General features: G+C 47.4%; 7 protein-coding genes across 7 annotated transcripts; 4 read left to right on the plus strand and 3 right to left on the minus strand.

The window, feature by feature from the left end:
• Nucleotides 1-1715: 1715 nt before the first annotated feature.
• On the plus strand, nt 1716-4402 carry IL334_005758 (uncharacterized protein; the record flags this gene model as incomplete). Its single annotated transcript, XM_062937466.1, has 14 exons — nt 1716-2067; nt 2123-2185; nt 2272-2389; nt 2460-2470; nt 2529-2588; nt 2657-2752; nt 2806-2844; nt 2929-2998; nt 3062-3423; nt 3481-3612; nt 3669-3795; nt 3854-4007; nt 4061-4159; nt 4223-4402. The coding sequence occupies 14 exons, from the start codon at nt 1716-1718 to the stop codon at nt 4400-4402; spliced, it is 1863 nt and encodes a 620-aa protein (XP_062793517.1).
• A 507-nt stretch (nt 4403-4909) lies between these two features.
• Nucleotides 4910-6006, minus strand: IL334_005759 (uncharacterized protein; the record flags this gene model as incomplete). Its single annotated transcript, XM_062937467.1, has 4 exons — nt 4910-5111; nt 5163-5292; nt 5345-5677; nt 5733-6006. The coding sequence occupies 4 exons, from the start codon at nt 6004-6006 to the stop codon at nt 4910-4912; spliced, it is 939 nt and encodes a 312-aa protein (XP_062793518.1).
• Nucleotides 6007-6687: 681 nt separating this feature from the next.
• On the plus strand, nt 6688-9489 carry IL334_005760 (uncharacterized protein; the record flags this gene model as incomplete). The annotated part of the gene is made up of 18 exons (XM_062937468.1): nt 6688-6958; nt 7012-7103; nt 7153-7269; nt 7315-7382; nt 7446-7575; nt 7633-7705; nt 7749-7780; nt 7872-7995; nt 8053-8067; nt 8114-8127; nt 8250-8306; nt 8355-8477; nt 8546-8757; nt 8811-8913; nt 8967-9021; nt 9073-9127; nt 9179-9398; nt 9454-9489. The coding sequence occupies 18 exons, from the start codon at nt 6688-6690 to the stop codon at nt 9487-9489; spliced, it is 1797 nt and encodes a 598-aa protein (XP_062793519.1).
• A 374-nt stretch (nt 9490-9863) lies between these two features.
• On the minus strand, nt 9864-11429 carry IL334_005761 (uncharacterized protein; the record flags this gene model as incomplete). The annotated part of the gene is made up of 6 exons (XM_062937469.1): nt 9864-9983; nt 10034-10429; nt 10471-10554; nt 10904-11056; nt 11109-11216; nt 11265-11429. The coding sequence occupies 6 exons, from the start codon at nt 11427-11429 to the stop codon at nt 9864-9866; spliced, it is 1026 nt and encodes a 341-aa protein (XP_062793520.1).
• An 888-nt stretch (nt 11430-12317) lies between these two features.
• IL334_005762 (uncharacterized protein) lies at nt 12318-14270 on the plus strand (the record flags this gene model as incomplete). The annotated part of the gene is made up of 6 exons (XM_062937470.1): nt 12318-12460; nt 12509-12767; nt 12819-13177; nt 13230-13447; nt 13498-13810; nt 13865-14270. The coding sequence occupies 6 exons, from the start codon at nt 12318-12320 to the stop codon at nt 14268-14270; spliced, it is 1698 nt and encodes a 565-aa protein (XP_062793521.1).
• A 499-nt stretch (nt 14271-14769) lies between these two features.
• IL334_005763 (uncharacterized protein) lies at nt 14770-16660 on the minus strand (the record flags this gene model as incomplete). The annotated part of the gene is made up of 4 exons (XM_062937471.1): nt 14770-15778; nt 15828-16018; nt 16072-16495; nt 16560-16660. The coding sequence occupies 4 exons, from the start codon at nt 16658-16660 to the stop codon at nt 14770-14772; spliced, it is 1725 nt and encodes a 574-aa protein (XP_062793522.1).
• Nucleotides 16661-19188: 2528 nt separating this feature from the next.
• On the plus strand, nt 19189-19652 carry IL334_005764 (uncharacterized protein; the record flags this gene model as incomplete). The annotated part of the gene is made up of 2 exons (XM_062937472.1): nt 19189-19310; nt 19364-19652. 2 exons carry the CDS (start codon nt 19189-19191, stop codon nt 19650-19652), a joined length of 411 nt encoding a protein of 136 aa, XP_062793523.1.
• Nucleotides 19653-19667: the final 15 nt, after the last annotated feature.

Raw genomic sequence — 19667 nt, forward strand, 5'->3', positions numbered from 1 at the left:
ACGCCGCCTGCTTCGCGTACGATGGGAGCTGCCTCTGGGACTTTAAGAAATCTTTCGTGAACTGCAAGGTACGACCATTTTCTGGATGAACACCCAAAGATCGCAGCTGAAATCAGCAGAATCTGTAGACTGCGGATCATCAGAACCTTCTGAGCTCATCCGTACGCAGGCTCTCCTCAGCAGTCTGCACGCAAGGGCATCTGATTTCAAAGTTGTGAGACGGATCCTGATCATGATTTCAATCAGACCTGGAATGTAGCAAAAATCTGAATTACCGACACGCGCAAACTATCGTTAGTATACAACTTTTCGCGCAAGTTTTAGAAAAGACGATGATTGGAATCCTGGTCCGACCGCCATAACGAGTAATATCTTGAGATTTTTAGCGGTCATAGGACGATGAAAGGATATTTAGACGTTCTTACATCGAAAGCTCAGCAATGAGCTATCGGATTCTGAAGAGATAGTATAACGCACGTCGATCGATGAATATGATGTGCAGGTATGCTTTACACAAAGCGAACGGGTTTTACGAGTAGCGTAGCCACGGGAATATGTTACGAAAATTAACCGAGTACCGCCATAATGTGCCATCTTTCTTGGTTACTGATCACGGGGAGGCGTGGTGCCAATAAGCGAACAACCATTAACACGCCATCTAGAACATCCCAGTCACCTAGTGAGTGTGTGTGTCATACATGTCGACGACATGGACTTAGAGTTGAACATTTGAGCAGTTCCGTAAATCTCAGACCCCCAAATTCAGATTCTAGCCCGATCGGCGGCTACGACGAATGTGCCCCACATGGGCAGATGACGAAGCGAAATGAGTACTCTTTCAAATTTCGGTTCACATGCAGAGGATATTACGAATTTCCTCCCGCATGAACTTTGTAAAAACGGTCTAACGAAATCTCGTGAGAAAATAACATTCTCGACCGGCGGAGTCTGCGACCATTGCCGAATGACCCCTGATCCAGACGCCTCCAAGATATTTCTGTCACACTAGTACAGGGCAATTACTAATCGGCTATGGCGCAAAAACCTACATGTGGGTATTTTGGCGTCAAATATGACTAAAAGCGAAGACCTTTTGCGGTGGCTTTCAGTATTGCAAATCCTTCGGAGCGCCACCAAGGCAATCTTACACACAATCGATTCCTTTTACGAAAATGACTGAAATGAAACTTGCTCTTCCGGCGACTGCAAGCTCGGGGTAATCGATAGCCGACAATCCCGCTCAATGAACAGGTCATGTGCCCTTGTTAGGAAAGATGTGCAAAATGTAGAAAAGAATTGCTTCCTTTGGTCGGGCATGAGCCGCATCGCGAGAGGTAGCCCCGGTCGATCTTTCGAACTCTCCGTTTGGAGCCAAGCGAAGGCGCCCCTTACTCTCAGCGCTGACATCATTGTCCCCTTGGGTTGGCTCCCCCAGTCCGAGAATATTGTGATTGTGTTTGAGGGACACCGATGACCACATAGGGTTCAATTTCGAGGGGCCAAACACAAGTGATGGGAAATTGAATGAGCCCCCATGACCGATCGAGCTGTAATCACGAATCGTAAGGAGTCCTTTCAGTGGAGTACTTACTCATAGACCGCAACCCCCCAGAGGGGCCTGATCTTGGTAAAAAGATATATATTCGCGTCGAGGACTTTGTTTCAGAATCTGTCTTTCCCGATTCCACCATTAAACATTGTTCATCCTAATCACAATGAACGAATTCAAAGATAGAGACACTCGATTAGAAGATTCCAACAACATTGATAACGAGAAGGCAGACACTTACCACTTGCAATCAACATACAAGAATGAGCCATCGCAAACCAAGAAACTCATCAATCCCCTTCACGGCTTGAGTAAAGCAGAAGTCTTGGCCAATGTCGAGGAATTCTGCCGAGACAAAGGATTGGAGGATAAGACCGACGTTTTTAAGCGTGGTGCCTTGATAGCTCAGCGACCCACCGAATATGAAGAGATACAAGAACTGACAGAGGAAGATCTTCATTGGCTTCGGAAATCCACCGCCAGCAAGTGGTCTCAACCAAAGATGTTGTACTTTACTGGTAAGCGAACATGACTTGTATCTGCTAGTGTATCTGACACCCGATTCTCTTACAGTGATCGTATGTGCAATCGGTGCGGCCACGCAAGGATGGGATCAGACAGGATCGAATGGTGCAAGTGAGTTTCACGCCAAATTTAGGCATTCCCTCTGCTTATAGAGGCACTGCACAGTTGTCACTGACCATTATCTGTTCGGTTCAAAGACTTGTCCTTCCCCACTGAATTCGGGATCGCCACTCCAGTCGACCAACCCGGAGGAGCCGCTGATGAATGGAAGGTTGGCTTTGTGAACGCTGCTCCCTACATTTCTTCTGCTTTGCTGTGAGTCGTCTTTTGAACCCGCGAATGTGCTTATAGACATATCATACTGACCCATCGACTTGGCATACAGTGGAGCTTGGTGTAAGTCCATGGCATTGTTTTATAGCACTCATATTGTTGTGCTGATGCTGTGCATTAGTATCTGACCCTTTGAACCATTTTTTGGGTAGACGAGGAGAAGTTTTTGTTACATCCCTTAGTGAGCATATACTGTAAATCCTTTACCGCGGAAACCTATACTTACCGAATGCTTGCAATCCCCATCAGTCCTGATTATAACCCCTATCGCTTCTGGATTTACTCATTCATGGCAAGCTTTAGCAGTGGTTCGTCTCATTCTGGGCATCGGTATGGGCGCTAAGGGTATGTAGTATGCCAGGTCTAGGGCTTTTGTCTAGTTGCTGATTTTCCTGCAGCCGCCACTGTTCCGATGTATGCGGCTGAACTCTCTCCAGGTACGTTGATTTTACCGCTCCGTATGCGAGTTGTGATCCCGGTTCATTCTGGTTTACCTATTAACACTTCGATTTCATCAACAGCCAACATTAGAGGTGCTCTCGTCATGGGTTGGCAACTTTGGACTGCATTTGGAATCTTTTTGGGCTTTGCGTAAGTTGTGCATATATGGTACATTTTTGTAGGAAACACCTAGCTGACACGCGTACCAATCAGCGCCAATGCGGTTGTCAAAGACGTTGGCGCAATTGCTTGGCGTCTCCAGCTCGGTTCAGCGTTCATTCCTGCCTTACCCTTGGCCCTTCTGATCTTCTTCTGCCCCGAATCGCCCCGATGGTTGATGAAGAAAGGCCGGTACCCTAAAGCTTTCGCAGCCATGTGCCGATTAAGATATACCGAGACATTGGCGGCTCGAGATATGTATTACGCTTACGTTCAGCTTATGGAGGAGAACAAGATTGTGCAAGGAAAAACTTACATCTCCCGGTTCACCGAGCTGTTCACGATTCCTCGAGTTCGAAGGGGTACCTTGGCAGCGAGTACTGTCATGTTGGCTCAACAAATGTGCGGAATCAACAGTGAGTTGGAATATCCTCCCCGCTATCCGAACGCCACTGACTAAAATCTATACTCAGTCATTGCGTTCTATTCCAGTACCATTTTTGTCGAGTCGGGCTATACCAATTCTCAAGCATTATTCGCTTCTCTCGGATTTGGCGCTGTGAACTTTGTTTTCGCTTTCCCCGCAATCTTCACGATCGACACCTGTGAGTCACGTTGATAACTGAATGTGACTTCAATTGCTCATGCTGACTAACTTCAGTTGGTCGACGTTCTTTGCTCCTGGCAACATTCCCAAACATGGCGTGGACTCTGCTCGCCGCTGGTATGATGTTCTTCATTCCCGATACTGAATCAAATACGACCATGCGTACCGGGTTGATCGCTTTGTGGGTCACTCTCTTCGATCCTGTCTGTCCGTTGCGCTAAACATATTGTATTTTCTAGCTTTATCTACCTTTTCGCTGCCTTCTACAGTGTCGGTGAAGGACCCGTCCCTTTCATGTATTCTGCCGAGGTGTTCCCCCTACCTCAACGTGAACAAGGTATGGCTTGGTCGGTCTCGGTTTGTCTTGGTTTCTCTTCCATTCTTAGTTTGACTGTGAGTTCTTTAAATATATTCTCGATTCTTCAATCTGACTCAGTAAATCATAGTTCCCTAGAATGCTTCGAGCCTTGACACCTCCGGGAGCTTTCGGAGCTTATGCCGCCTTCAATGTCATCGCACTGGTACTCATCTTCTTCTTTGTGCCAGTGAGTTCCCTTTCTCTGTTGATCGATCAGATTGACACGGCAATTAATCTTGTTGCGGCGCAGGAAACGAAGCAATTGACTCTTGAAGAGCTTGATACCGTCTTCTCAGTACCTACTGCCACATTTACCAAATACCAGACTGGCACCGTTCTTCCGCACTGGTTCCGACGATGGTTCTTGTTCAGAAAAGGAGAGAAGCTTGCGCCTTTGGTCATAGCCGATGATTACCAAACTACCGCGTGATAGTTTGACCACATACGGAAGTCAATTAGTACCGCAGCGATCTCCTATGCTTCATTACGTTTTCAGTAATGGAGGGCTGTCATCATGTTATGCAAGATGATGCATCACGCACTGTATCAATCTAAAACTGCATGCTGTGTGCATTTCATGCAGTGCTTGCAGATGTATCACGGCTCAAATCGCAAAGGCAAAGCTGCAACCAGAGTGTTTACTCGCACATATGATCAGAGTTTCACGCAGAGCATCCACACGTATGGCCGAAATTGACTAAGAAGAACTGAATCAGGTTGATCTCTTCTACGAGGAGCACTCCATACTCAAGAATCTTGCCGCTCTGCTGTACCCGAAGAGAAAGAGCTCATTGTGTTCAGTTTTTTTTTCTGTTTTATGTCATGACATGACTGGCAGTTGTGATATACATCCCGCAGCGATGTGAAAGAGATTCATCTTCGAAGAAACCTTGTACCAGATTATCAACTCGCTTGTGCCCAATATCGTCTGACAACGCTACGACTTGTGCTGTCCGTTTGAATGATATTCTTCTTCTTCTATGTAAGCAGCAAGCGAGAACCAACCCATCTCTGAACTGCCCATTTCCCGCTTTGTCGAAGCTATCTCATCGGGCCCTGCCTCAATCACAGGATCTGTTGGTCTGCGTGCCGCATCTGCAAGAAGTTGTGCTTGACAGCACATCTCGAAATTGATTTGCCTACCAAGGTAAGCCCGATTTCACCTTCAAGCGGTAAAGTGCACAACTCACCACCACGCAGCTTCATCTATACTCAATCTTCCTAGTGCCACTATTCCATGATTCTGGAGAATAGCTATTTTCTTATCGGTTCCTACCGCCTCAGCGATCCGTTCCCCTTCTTTGTTGTCGAATACAGCACCTGTTCGAAGACAGTCAATACAGTTCTATCCGGTTAAGCGAACCAGACTCACCACCAAATGATACCAATACTTGCTCGTCATGATAAGCACAGGCATCCTGACTGATCATGTCTAAGGTCCGACCCAAGGATGAGAAGGCTTTGGTGTGAGGTCCGTGCACATGTACGACGGATTCTATGCCATTGGGACCTCTACCCAATTTCTTATACAGCTGCGAGTGGATGGAGCTCGCCGAAGCATCGGTTGGAGCTGTACCCTCTACAATGCGACCATCGTCAACGGAACATCTAACGAGGTCTGACTGTTTCATGCGCGCAAAGGATTTTCCTTGTGGATTAACCCAGAAAGTAGCAGGATCGATGGGATCTCGAACGCTACAATGTCCTGTTTCTCATTTTAGCACCCGCCGAAGAATGCATGCAATCGCTTCGTCGCTCACCAGCAATACCTTCGGCCAGTTTAAACCTGTGCAGTATCCTAAAAACCAGTGCTAGATGCTCCTTACGATACCTCCTCTCCTCCTCTAAAGACGAGAATGTGGGCAGAACGACACGTGTCGGACCAGTTTGAACTTCATAAAATGGTGAAGACTTGAGATCAGTAGTAATTGGGAATCCAGATGTCGCTGGAGATGCTTGAACAGATGGCGGCCGCAATCTCAACGAGCCGTGAGATTGTTGTGCTGTAGCCGTTTGCAATACTGTGTGAGACATGATCCGGATACTGTGTGTAAAGACCAACTTATGGAGAAGGCTCCGCACAATTAGACGTTTGACGCGGATATGTCATCCAATTGGCGGCCAGTGGTCGGCGTGCAAGCATGACGTGGTATAATCACTTATCAACCGACTGCTCCTCGCAATTTCCACTTTTGTAAATTATGCGCGCAAATTATGATCGATCGAACCCCTGCAACGATTGCAACGGACTATTTCGTCCGGTCTCAAGTCTGTAAAGCATACGAGTAAGTTACGAGTAAACCATATTTCGTGTTACATAACCATTTTTATGCATCGCGCAACAGCATTGGCCGAGCACCTACAGTGACACTGAGACATCTGGATGATTAACGCAAGCCTAAATATAAGCGTACGTATATGCCAACTTGAGGATCAGACGCCACCTGCGTACTTGGGGGTTGTCACCACACGGAATGCGCGGGAATATCTGACCGGATCGGGTAAAAGTATTCCGAGACATCTTAATTACTGCCTGCCATCCTATTCCCACGAGTACGTTGGTGCTCGTGTGAAAAGTCAGTCACTTGTTGACGTGACTATTTAATAATCGAACAAAATCCATTGCTCACCATGACCCCAGCTTCAACTTTCACCTCAATGTCAGCTTCACCTGAAACAGTGTCTGGTCCAAGCTATCCGTCTTCCCAAACCTCAATGTCAATATCAGAAAGCGAAGACACTGATCCAGTCTGGGATTTACTCGATGCGCTTGCGCAATTGAATGATTCGGGCGATGATGCTTATAACGAAGATGAGCTGACCTCTCTGAGGCAAGCACTATCCCATCATCCCGGTACGCCATCAAGCTCTTCCGCGCACTCCGAAGACCAATCGCGCCTGGAGGAGCTGGATATACCCCATTTTCCGTCTATGTCAGAAAAGGAGACTGGGAGGAATGATGTAGCGGTCAATGCTCGGACCAGTGGTAAGCCGTTCTCTGCGCTCGCCAGGTGGCCACTCGCTTATACAATCATCTAGAACCAATATCTGAGGGTATACACCAAAACCAGGAACATGATCTGTTGGAATTGGCCAGCGTGAATCGCTTTCGGGAACTTATAGGTACACATGTAAGCACCATCACTTTCACTTAGAGGAAGAGCTAAAGTTCATGAATAGATGGGGTTCGTTCGTTTTGAGCAATGGGTGGACAAGGAGGGGCTACCAGGATCAAAGCAGCTCTTGAGATATTATAGGGATGTCCGGGCTACCGCTGCAGTCCTGGATGAAGCAAAAGTAGGTTACCGTCTTCGGATGAAGCACCTGTCTAACACAATGAAGGCTGTAGGCACTGGCCTGCATGAGATCTATTTTGGGTCACAGGGACTATTGACCGAGCAGGCTACATCGTAAGCTTTACGACTTTCTCTATGTCCGGCGGTATCTGCGTATTTGCTGAAAACTCAGCTTAGGTTATCGTTGAAACCGGTGGACTGTATACCCGCAATATCAGCGGCTTCATTAGGAATGCACACTGCACAGAATGAAGTCACGGAAAGACTCTATGCAGCCGAATTTAAGCGATTTATCGCTGGGAAATTGGTACGTGGGGTTTGGAAGATGAACAAGCACCAACCGCGGACCTGACTTTTTATACAGACAGAGCAAGCCAAAACGCGCCTGCAATATATTCCGGAACACGACAAAAGAGGTGATCTCGGAGAGGTTTTTTGTGAGTGATCAGCCATATAAACGTTAGCTTACCATCAATACAGGTATTGCAGATCCGAGATTACCAGATCAACCTGTACGTCCAAACCACCTATGAAGCCATGTCACCGTTGTCCTCCTCGATGTTGCTTTCCATATGATGGCATACCTGCTGATCAGTACTTCAGCTCGTGCTCATCTCCGACGCTTTTTGCAAGCTATCTGAATATCCTCGAGATCTCCTGATAGGACGCAATTGTCGATTCCTTCAAGGACCGCAAACCGATAGGGAGGCGGTGAAGGCACTGCGAGGTGAGTGCTTCTGATGGTACATACGGCTCATACTGGGACGCTGATGTAATTCTACAGCATCTATCGAGGCCGGTCGGGAGCATTGCTGCTTGTTGCTGAATTACACGAGAACTGGAAGACCGTTCTGGAATTGTGAGTGCTTTACAGTCAATCTTGATCTATTTTGGCTACCGATTGCTGACAAGCTGAGTATAGTGCTCAATATGGCAAGTCCCAGCCGACAAAGATCGGAACCCCGCTAATTCTCATCATAGATTCCACTGAAAAGCGCCAATGGGACGGTTGAATATCTTCTCGGTGCTCAGATCGATGTGAGTGAGATTATTCCTCCTTTCCACGCCTTGCTGACAATCGTATAGGTCACTCGAGTCATGTCCAAGACTAAGTCGTACGATCCCCTGCAAGACTTGGCAAAGAATAAAATGGCGGACGCGGATAGGGCACTAGAGGAGTTTGAATTCAGTCCTGAGCTCATCAAAAGCGTAAGTACTGCCTTTTCGTTCTGTTCATATACGCATTTTTCTGATTCAGCGGTTGTTCTGTTCTGTAGACCGACGAGAAACTCAAAAAGCCGTCTGTAATGAGACAAATATCGCAATTGGCATCCCCGCCGTTAGACCACGACATCACTAGCCTCGCTTATCCTGGACCAGAAACGAAAGCTCCTCGACGACCACAGCCATCCGCTGCGAGTCTCAAAACGTCGAAATGGTTAGCGAAACTTGGCAAAAGCTCATCACAGTCATCTCTCCCGATAAAATCGTATGTCAAGCTACGATAGCTGAGGTATATCCATGCTGATAATAGTGTCTTAGACCATCTCAATCCAGCATTGACGCAGTCGCAACCGAAGTGCCAGAGCATATCCGAGATCGTGTAGCGGTATTTACGGCGGCCCACTCCAAATTGATCCTCTTTGTGCGTACACTTTCACAGTGAGATATCTGTATCTTTCACTGATAGAAACGTAGGATGCAAAATGTCGTCGAATACAGTATGTCACTCCGGCATTATTGGCATACCTACGTGAGTCGCTTCCCTGTTTTCCCTGCCCGACACTGACTTGAAACCTTACAGGTCACCCCATCCGCACTCCAAAGGATCGCTTTTCCTCTAGTCTGCTTCACACGGAGTGAGTATCATAACTGGTGGCGGAACCCAGGTTGATCATATCACTGCTTAGCATCGATGATCTTCTCATTGGCTCAAACGCAATTGAAACCGATACCATCAAATCTGCAGTCCGTACCGTTGTATCAAACCAAAGCACCCATTCGGTATATGCCGGACTACTCGTTTCCAGATCTCGGCATATCCCGGACAATATTGCAGATGCCTACACAGAAAGTGGGCAGAGGTATGCGAGGAGTCTTTTGCATTTGACACCTGTGAAGGACCGCAGAGTGAGTTCGTCAAATGGGTATGGTAATGAGATTAGCTGACCTTTTCTCTTGATAGAACGCTTCACAAATGTATGTAGTGGTCATAGGTTGAGAGTTTTCTTCCAATTTTCGTACAGCCATTCGAGCTGAGGCCGAGGATCATTCTATGAGCACTGAAGATAAGGTTCAAAGGCAGAACGCAAAATGAGGTACTGGAGGATACCGTAATTTAGACTTGTAATTGTATGTTAAGTATCTGATACGGATGTATTATTGTCTTTATACGTTTTAATTTCCGTTCGGATGCCATCGCCGAACATGCGTCGCCAGGAGATGGGACCGAGCACTATTCTTCTGCACTATCACCAAATGGAAGTAAAGCCGGCTGGAGGAGACATTCGGAGACACGCATCTGTGTGATTAACATGCAAGACATACATTACACGAGGGAATACGTCCAAAGGCATAAGTCGTGACTGATTTGTATCAATTGTGCTTCCAGCCATCAACGTCCTTGAGATCCTTGGCTTCTTGTCCTTCGCGACCGGTGCCATTGTCCCCGGAGTCAGGCCGCCATCGCCATAGGTGCATTCGGTCCTCGGGAAGCTACCGCTATCGTCAGGACAGGTACTGTAGAGAAGGGGGAATGGGCTTACAAGTCCCTCAATCAAGTCAACGACTTGCTTCCCGACCACAGGGAATGTTTTGAACGTCTGACCTGAGTCGCCTGTAGCGACGACTAGGCCCTTGTATTTCGGATGTTCACATAACAGCCAATTCATGTCTACTGTGTCAGTGCACCAGCACATTGCCATCTTGAATAGCGGTCGATCAACCAGGTGCGGTAGCCAGAGTTTGATGAGCTTTTTGATGGCATCTAGGCACTCAGTGGAGATAGTGTCTGTCGGGTTGTCGGCATTGGACCTCGGAACGGAAAGATGCACATCATTGTCTATACCAAACGGCCGACAAGGTTGTAGATGTGTATATCCGGAAAATTCGTTGACAATCTTCAGCTCTAGACTGGATTCTTCTGGCTCCATGATGAAGCCCTGAGATTGTCAATCATAGTTTCCGAGGCATGACCACTCACCAGTTCGTGATTATACGTCGTTGCGATACCTTTCAAAGCTTTTGCTTCCTCAGGTGTCAATCGCAGATGCGCATACACCCATGCCTATTGTCATCAGCAGGCTGGGCGCCGAAGAGTGCTTACCTTCGTTACACATTGGCCTTCAAGATCGAGCAGCGAAGGTGACCAAGCGCCTGCTGCGAATACAACCAAGTCTCCTACCCACTCTGTACCGTCAACTGTGCGGACTCCCTTGACAGTTTTCCCGTCTTCTCCGAGTAGAAGATCCTTGAACGTCCCGGAAGTCCCAAAAGAAGATTTTACTCCTAGCCTACGAAGCTCGTGGCCGACAGAGTTGAGCGCGTTCCTTGCTGCGACCCATCCTCCGTTTTTGACATACAACCCTTTCCAGTCCTGCGCATGTCAACCAGTCATCATCTCTTCTTGAACTTACAGAAACATCTGCATGAGCCAAGTGGGGAGCTCTAGCAACGATTTGTTCTTGACCTTCGATCCAATCTACTCCGTCCCCGCGTCCCTCTTCAACCATTTTATAATAACGGGATCGCAAACGGGCTTCGCGTTCCGGTTTACTGGTAAGGTCGAGCTGAACCGGTGCATAAGGATATTGCTGATCGTGACTGAACTCTATGACTCACTCGTCCAACGTTATGAGCGTGATCCTTGAAAATGGGGTCTGTCATCCACATCCTCCAGGCCTCTCCGTTGATCTGACCAAGGATACCTGGATTATCATCACCAGCCATCTACAAGCCAGTCAGCGTAGTCTTATACTGGGAGCGATTCATCCTCACTTTGTTGTTGTCGTTACCGGCTGAATTGAGCGACGGGTTTTGGAAGATGTCGAGAAGGCGCACATCTTTGTATCCTCGTCGTGCCAAATGCAGAGCAGTAGACGATCCGATCGTTCCCCCACCACCGACGATAAGGATCTTGCTATCCTTCGTTGCCAATTTCATGATGAAAACGGTCTATATAGATATTGACATCGCCATCACCGTTGGCATAAGACAGTTCTTTAGTAGTTCGCAGATCACTTGCCTTGGATTCGAATTCGAATGTAAACCTATCTTCAAGCGAACTTCTCCAGCAACTGTCCGGGCGATCTTACTTAATTATCCCGACAAAACGGCGCGTCATTCTTTGACTGAGTCCCGAAGTCAACAGCTTATCATGTGATTCCGGAACCACGGATTCTGAGTTGCATCTAAATTTCGGATGATGGGTAAAGGTTATCGGGTAGGGCTATTTCGAAGTCACGGGTTGATCGAGCTAAGCGAGACTTGGTACGCAAAAATCCCGACAGCGCGGATTTCTCCATCCGCCATGTATCTCCTCTGGCCGTTCCTTAATGGAATCCCCAGCTATTCGCTGGAACAAGATAAGCCAGAACCCCATGGTTGGGACACGCATGAAGCCTATAAGCTTCAGTAGCTTGTCTACCCTGAAGGCTCATCGCCTACTCTAAGTGCATTGTCCGTAAGGGCGGGTCAATCTCACCTCGCTTACAGTTACCTTAACAGGTTCGAGCTCGGGAGTGGTTTCCGGGTCAGCGGAACACAATGATTACTCCTCAATTCGCCCTCTAGCAATCTGCAGCCTTTATCTATGGAATTTGCCAAGTGGATCTACCCTCACGTAGAATGCTTAAGCGAAGTCCGCCATCAGTCGCTCTAAGCGAGGAGGAACCATGATTTCGTGTAAGCCTGTACCATAAATATGTCAAATACCGATAAGGTTATTTCCGATCACTTGATCTTCATTCATCTATATATAAATACTTCCAATCGCTCATCCAGGATCTGTATCTTTCGTTCATTCAATTTGATCACAGAACCTTTGTCAGCATGTCTATCGACGAATTTTCTAAACAAGACGCGTATATCAACGGTCTTGACGGCGACAAAGACCTTGGGGTGGCTCAAGATACCCTCGAAGTCTCACAAGAGGACCCCCTTGCATCCCGCGACCTTGCCAACGATCCCCATCGGTACGTCCGTTGTTGAATACCATACACGCCCAGCTGACCTGTTGACAGTGGTCTTCGAATGCGGCATGTCCAGCTGCTTTCAATCTCAGGAGCCGTCGGTTCAGGCCTTTTCGTTTCTATCGGTTCGCCGTTGACTGCTGCTGGACCACTGGGGTTACTGATTGGTATCGTTGTTTGGTCCACTGTTATATTTGGTGCAAGCAACTGTCTTATCGAGATGACTACGCTCTTACCTCTTGATGGAGGATTTATCACCTTCGCCGGAAGATTTCTTGACGAAACTATGGGAAAAGCGATTGGTTGGAACGTATGTTGCATTTCAGGCTCACCCGCTAGCCAATGCTGATACTTTCCACAGTTTCTGCTTGCTCAAGCCTCCCTCGTTTGCTTTGAGCTCACCGCACTGAATGTTATGCTGGAGTATTGGACATTGACTCTTCATCCGGCCATTGCCATCGCCGTAGGTATCTCTCTGTTTGCGGCGCTACAACTTTATTCAGTCCGATGGTTCGGAGAGGTCGAATTCTGGATTAGTATTACCAAAATCATTCTTCAGATTGGTCTCACATTATACACTCTCATCGCTATGTGTGGTGGAAACCCCCTGCATGATAAGTTCGGATTTAGAGCCTGGAAGAATCCAGGACCGCTCGTTGGCGAGACTGGAGCCTTGAGACTTAAAGGAATCTGGGACGCTGTGTTGTGGGCAGTCTTTGCGTGAGTGTTTGATGCTATTCACCATTTATACGCCTACTGATTGTCACATTAGTCTCGGTGGTCCGGATTGGATCTCTCTCATTGGTGGTGAAGTGAAAAGCCCACGTAAAATTCTGCCGAAAGCCTTCAATACCACAATCTATCGTATCATCTTCTTCTCTGTCCTCGGAGGGCTCTGTGTTGGTATCAATGCACCATCAGACGATCCTGCTCTTCTTGGGGCTATTGCTCGTGGCGCCCCCGGTGCGGCGAAATCCCCATACATCATCTGTGAGTTGCTTTTTGCAACAAGAAAGCCATGAAAATGACAGGGTATGCAGCAATGAACAGGCTCGGCATCCCCGTTCTTCCCGACATTGTAAATGCTTTGGTCATGATCTCAATATTTTCGACTGGTAACGCAGCTGTCTTCTGCAGCAGTAGAGGTCTGTATACCTTGGCTCTCAAAGGAGGAGCACCCAGTGTCTTCAAACGACTCAATAAGAACGGTGTTCCATATGTGGCTGTGACTGCCATCTTATTGTTCAGTTGTTTGGCGTTCTTATCAGTCGGTTCTGGCTCTGTTGTTGTGCTTAATTGGTTCCTCTCCTTGGTAGGCGCCGCGAACCTTGTCAACTGGACATCCATTGCTGTGTGAGTGCACCTCCCATCAGTCGCGACCGGGTCAAGCTGATCCCAAACTTGTAGCACATACATGCGATTCCGGTCAGGTTTGAAGTCTCAAGGATTACTCAACAACGAGTTCCTCCCAGTACGAGCTTATCTGCAGCCTTTCTCGAGCTGGTGGGTAGCCATCTGTGCACCCATCGCTTTCATCTGCAGTGGCTATGCTTTGATGTTACCTGGCGCTTTCGCCGGCGACAGCTTCGTTTTCACCTATGGAGCTGTTTTCATCTTTGCAGGTTTCATCCTCTACTTCAAGGCATACGAGGTCATTGTTCAAAAGAAGAAGTTGTCTATGTTCATTCCGGCAAGAGAGATCGACTTCCATACCGACTTGGAATACATTGAAGCTGTGACAGCCGCTAGCGAAGCTCAAGAAGCTACTCAAGCGAAGTCCAAGGGAAGCAAGATCTCGGACTTCTTCTTTTAATAAGTCATATTCCGTACATTTGTATCAGGTGTTGAAGTCGTGATTTTTCTTGATTTCCTTTTGCTCTGCATGTAAAGTTTCTGAGGTGTACCGCTTATGTGTAAATCCTAAATATTAATCAAGCCGCCTTCCGGCCGATCGTTGAAAAGGTATACAGCGCTGTTGCATGAACGTGATGCTTTGTTCCTTCATATTTCAGTGATATAGGGACGATGTCTTCTGCACCAACCCACCCGGTACTTGTAACGGAAATCACTATGTTTACTTAAGATGCACCCCAAGTCGATGTCACAATCCACAGTACTTCGCAATAGTAGCAAATCTCTCGCGCATCTACGCGCTTCCATAACTAATGCATAAACGCATATAATCACAATGTCCGTTGCAAACCCCGAGTACGAAATGTCCTTCCACGAGCTAACGCTGATCTGATGATCTAGGTCGATCGTCGCAAATGCGATGACTCTGAGCGACTTACCATGCCCTCAAATGTCCTCACCTATACACGCCATTTCGCCAATTTCCTACGCTGATATATCGAGGTCGAGTTTGAATATGTAAAAGTAGACAGCCGCGAGCTTCCACCGCACCGCTGAGCAGGATCTCCAGAACACGCCATACTGCAAGTAGTGGGGTCTGCGGACAGGGAACCAGCGTTGAATTTGTTTCCACAATAACACTCAGAGGAATACTCTATTCCCCCAATCACGTATCCTCTTGCTTGGCATCCGGTGAGGCACAACGCTGGCGTCATTGCAGAAGAGGTAAAAGAATATGCTGAAAGTGCTCGACCAGACGTGGCATCGGTGAAGCATCCATTATCTGTCCAGCCGGCAGGAAGAGGTGTTTGAGGGTACATCGAAGGATTGTTGAATAAATCCAGTGTGCTTGACCCACCACAATTCTCATTGGTATTGGCAGCACAAACTGAGCCACATTTGGATTCGTCCAGTAATGTTGTATTAGATGCTCCATTCACCATGAAGTAGCCGCAATAACATTCTTCACCGTATTCGATACCCGCCAATGGGAATCCGCTAGCTTCACAATGCGCAACACACGTACCTCGAGTCATGTTTTTACTGACCCAAGTGGATCCGGTCAGGGCTCGTCCACTGCTCCCTTCGGCAATACAGCCTACATGAACGTATCCGTCGGGGATCGTTGACTTTCCATCCGTGTAACTGATACCGGCGTCAGAGTAGTTGCCGTAAGATGGCTTAGTGCCATTGCCGATCCAGATTGGATTATCTCCGGGCAATTTGGCGATGGGATGACCGGATCCGATGTCCTCATTCACAAAGTCGTTTTGACCGCGGCACCCATCTCCACTTTGAAGGTAAGGGACGAAAGGAGGGCAATTGTTCAATTCGCCGCCAACGCCGTTGTCTTGATTGCATTGGTCGATAGCTGCTTGGAGAACTGAATTGCCCTCAGCATCGTCCTCCCAGCCCATGACAAAGTCTCCATGCATGCCGTAGCCAGTGGTATCACCGTTGGCGAACACCCTATCATCATGTCAGTCTTGATCTCGGCAAAGGCGTATCTGCAGCTCACCAAGTTGGAACAGATGCATTGTTGAAAGGAAAATCCTGAACGTTATAGATGAACTCGTAGAATATCTGAACGATATGGACAGGATGTGAGGAAGGACAGCTACCACCGCCATTGGCTCCGCCCGTAGGCCATGCCATGTGACTGGAATGATCGTTTGAGTCAAGATTCACTCCATCCCAGCATGTGGGGAACTAGAAGATGATTAGCGACTTTTTGGCTCAAATTAACGCTTGGTCACACTCACGTTGACTTGCGCACGCATACCGTTTGGACAATTGTGAGTGAAGAAGCTATTTCGCTGGGCCCAATCCGGGTCATTCTGATGACTGCCGGAGTAATCCAAGCAGACGAAGCTGATTGCTTCGCTATTTGGATCTCCCTCGACAAAGTCTCGACGGTAAGGGTTTCCGCTAATCATTCGCAAGCCCTTTGGTGGAGCATATACTTTGTTTTCAGGACCATATCGAGGAAGATAGTAAGTGTTGACACCAGCGGCTGGAATCATCTGGAAAGTTGCGCCATCTGGGTTGTAGTAGTATAGCTGTGGAGTCCAGTAATTGGATTTGTCGATAGAGATTGGAGCGGTAGTACATGAACTCAGCAAAGTTGAGTTGTAATCAATGGTCTTGTCGAAATTGGACCCTCCTACGATAGAGTGGACGTGAGGACTGATAGCGCCAGGTGTAACAATTCTGATGATAGTCAGTACAAGTTTGTCGACATCAAACTCACGGATCCAGTCGAGTGGTCTCAAGTATGGGGTGTGAAAGAATGAAATAGGCGTCAGCGACGCCGGCTGTAAGAGCCAGAACAGCGAGTGATTGTCCAAACATGTTGATAGAATTGTCGATTTAGATGGAAAGCTAGAGAAAGTCGATATCAAGGTACTCGTCAGCTTGTTTATATGTAGAGGGATGTCGGGCAGACTCGTAATTCGCTACATAGATACCTAAATTTAGCATGACCTCTTGTTGATGACAACAATCACTCCGAAATACAGGATCTCCGATGTGTGCCTGGGCGCAACGCCTTAAAGCTTGTTTGACGCCACCGGATTTCAACTGGTACCATAGCATGAGGCATATCAGTGAATCGTTATATTTTGCTGGGTTCTCGATTACACGTTCGTTTGTGCTTGTGTCAATATCCATGCAATCCATCAGCTGCAAGACATTTTAAGCTTTCACCAGAGGTACCGCAGCCCACGTCTTTGAGGCGTTGAACGCCTTGGCTTGCCGATCGCGCTCGTATTAGCTTGCGTGAAACATATACTTTGTTCAAACTCTCGGTGTTGCCCGCATGTGACCCCATCGATAGTATCCAACTGGGTCAGTCCGGAAGAACCCACAGATGTACAGGTAGATGTAACATCGTCTCAGGGCCAGGTCTGTCGCGAATCCGGTGGGTTTTGCCACCTCAGTTACCGCAATACGTTGTTGTCTACACGTTCCTGAGAGTGGTTAGTAATAAGAAGATGACGCTCGCAGTGAAGAGATGATGGAGAGGATCCATAAACAACTCGTTTCGCTTGATATGGGCGCGTCATCTGAGAGAATTACGAGGGCAGACTCGGACAGATTTGATTTAAAGCCCGCCAACTCACCCTCCGAACACAATATCCTTTCAGTGGGCTCTTTTTATCTCGAGAGGGAATGCCCTTGGCGTTTTACACGATGTGAGAAAATCGACCTACCTTCTCATTACAGACAGAAAACCATAGGCGCAGTCATAGATAGCGGAGCTGTGCCAGTGTTATGAGCCACGTCAGATAAACCAACGGGCGTCTGTAACTACGAAGCCATCCCAGGACAAATGATCCCACGTCATGATCTGCCAGCCGATGATTTTGCAGAATCTAGAAGATCGATCTTTCGCTTCAAGTCCGAATTGGTAGGTTGGTCGATGCAAGCGTCAACTCCGTTTCCCACATGAAGAAGCATATATCATTAGATTAGAGTTTATTAGAGATTTGCCGCATCCTTCGGATGACCACTTCTGTGTTCAGAATAGATGATGGTTTCCAAGCGAGGCGGCGTATCACGCGTTGCGTTGTCCCATTGCCTCAGATGATGAGAAGGAATGATTGAAAGATCAAAGCTCCTCAAGGGTACTTGCGTTGTTCATCCTATGTCTGTATTTCCAGGTACCCATTCCATAAATCCCATCAAAACGTGGTCTCATCGGCTTCCTCGGCTTCCTCGGCTTCCATGTCTCCACCTCCTGAAGCCTTTGTGCCCTTTGGGAGACGATGATCTCACAGTGTTCATCAAAAGTGCATTCCACATCCCGTCTTCGTCCACAGTTCCTCGTTATCTGCAACAAATAGCGATATAGTGACGAGGGTTAAAAGGAATTCCATCTTTTTTAGCGCTTCACTGAAGGACTGATGGTACTCATAAATAAGCGGTCAGTTTCCACTCATTTAACATGCGAAGCTTCTCTTACCTGCCCATTGCATGCTGATTATCATTGACATGCAGAGATTTTGGATGAAAGGGAGAGAGACAGAAGTATCATGTCAAGTTGTATTTGAACTTTGTGGATGTCGACGCCGAAGTAGTTGCCTTAAATGGGGATAAAATGCGATACAGTATTGCGTAACGGAAGTGGACAGCTTCGAGATTAATGTGTCAATAGACGTGAGCACTGAGCACACGAGTGTTTAAAGCATCGCTTCATGCGAAGAATTAGATAGGAACCTCCCCGATGAGTAGACCGAATTTCATGACGGCGGATACGACTGACTAACAAGGACCAAGGATGTTCATTTGCCTATACATCAGCTAGAAAGGTTAGAGCAATTCCGTTTTGTATCCGCTGCCGACTTACTAGATTGAGCTGCATCTGCACTTGCCATCCCCTCAACAATACGCTTAGCTTCTGCGATGTCATCAAAGTCATGCGCCTTGAGCCCATACGTTTGCATGAAAGCAGTCCATCCTCCATAAGATTTGACGATTGAATACTCCCTCGCAGTGAGGGGTGGAGCTGTCGTGAGATCAGCATCAGGCGACTCCAAGCTTACATACCTAGGCTGTCTGTAGCTGGCATAGTGTCCACAATTATAGAGCAGAGCACCTTCTGACAGGATGGATGGAGAAATGCTTAAAAACGCTTTGGTTTGAGGAACAGTAATTATTATCTCGCAGCTCCCCCCCACGATCTCACGTGGACTTTCTGGTCCGAGTCTAAACCGATTATGTATTTGTGGCATATTTGTTATTAGCTATTCTGGCGTCATCCGCCGACTTCGGCTATCCGAGCTTTGACTGGCTGATGGAAGAGAAAAACGGTGGCTATATATATAACGGATCACTGCATCGTTGTTGCTTTGAACGATATCTCCCTATTAGCAGCAATAATGACACGCCCTCTCGTCGCTGATATCGTCGATTCGTTCTTCACACGAGTTCTGTTCCAAGAAGATGACCAGCTGGCTTCATCTACTCTAACTGAAGAATTGAGCGCAGATGCTATCATCAAGTGAGTCCGCATTCTGAATCATCTCGATGGGACATGGCTTATCAGGATAGCAGCATCAACGGGAGCGACTTATCTGCTGAAAAGTTTGTGTCCTTGATCACTACACAATTCCGAGGGGCTTTTACCGCTTCCATCTCCCATATACAGGATCTCAACATCGTCACTACCAACGACACAAGCACCACAGGTGTGGTCGGGCAGTATACCAAGTACAAGACCAAGTCGAAAGTAAGCGGGCAGATCTTGAAGCAAAGTGCTACGACCATTGTCAAAGTAGAAGAGCGTGACGGTAAGAACGTGGTTACCGCCCTATGGGAAGCGCAAACATTGGACGAGGAGTAGTATCGAAATTGCATG

Source organism: Kwoniella shivajii, chromosome 7 (genome assembly GCF_035658355.1).
Source record: "Kwoniella shivajii chromosome 7, complete sequence".
Lineage (NCBI taxonomy): Eukaryota > Fungi > Basidiomycota > Tremellomycetes > Tremellales > Cryptococcaceae > Kwoniella > Kwoniella shivajii.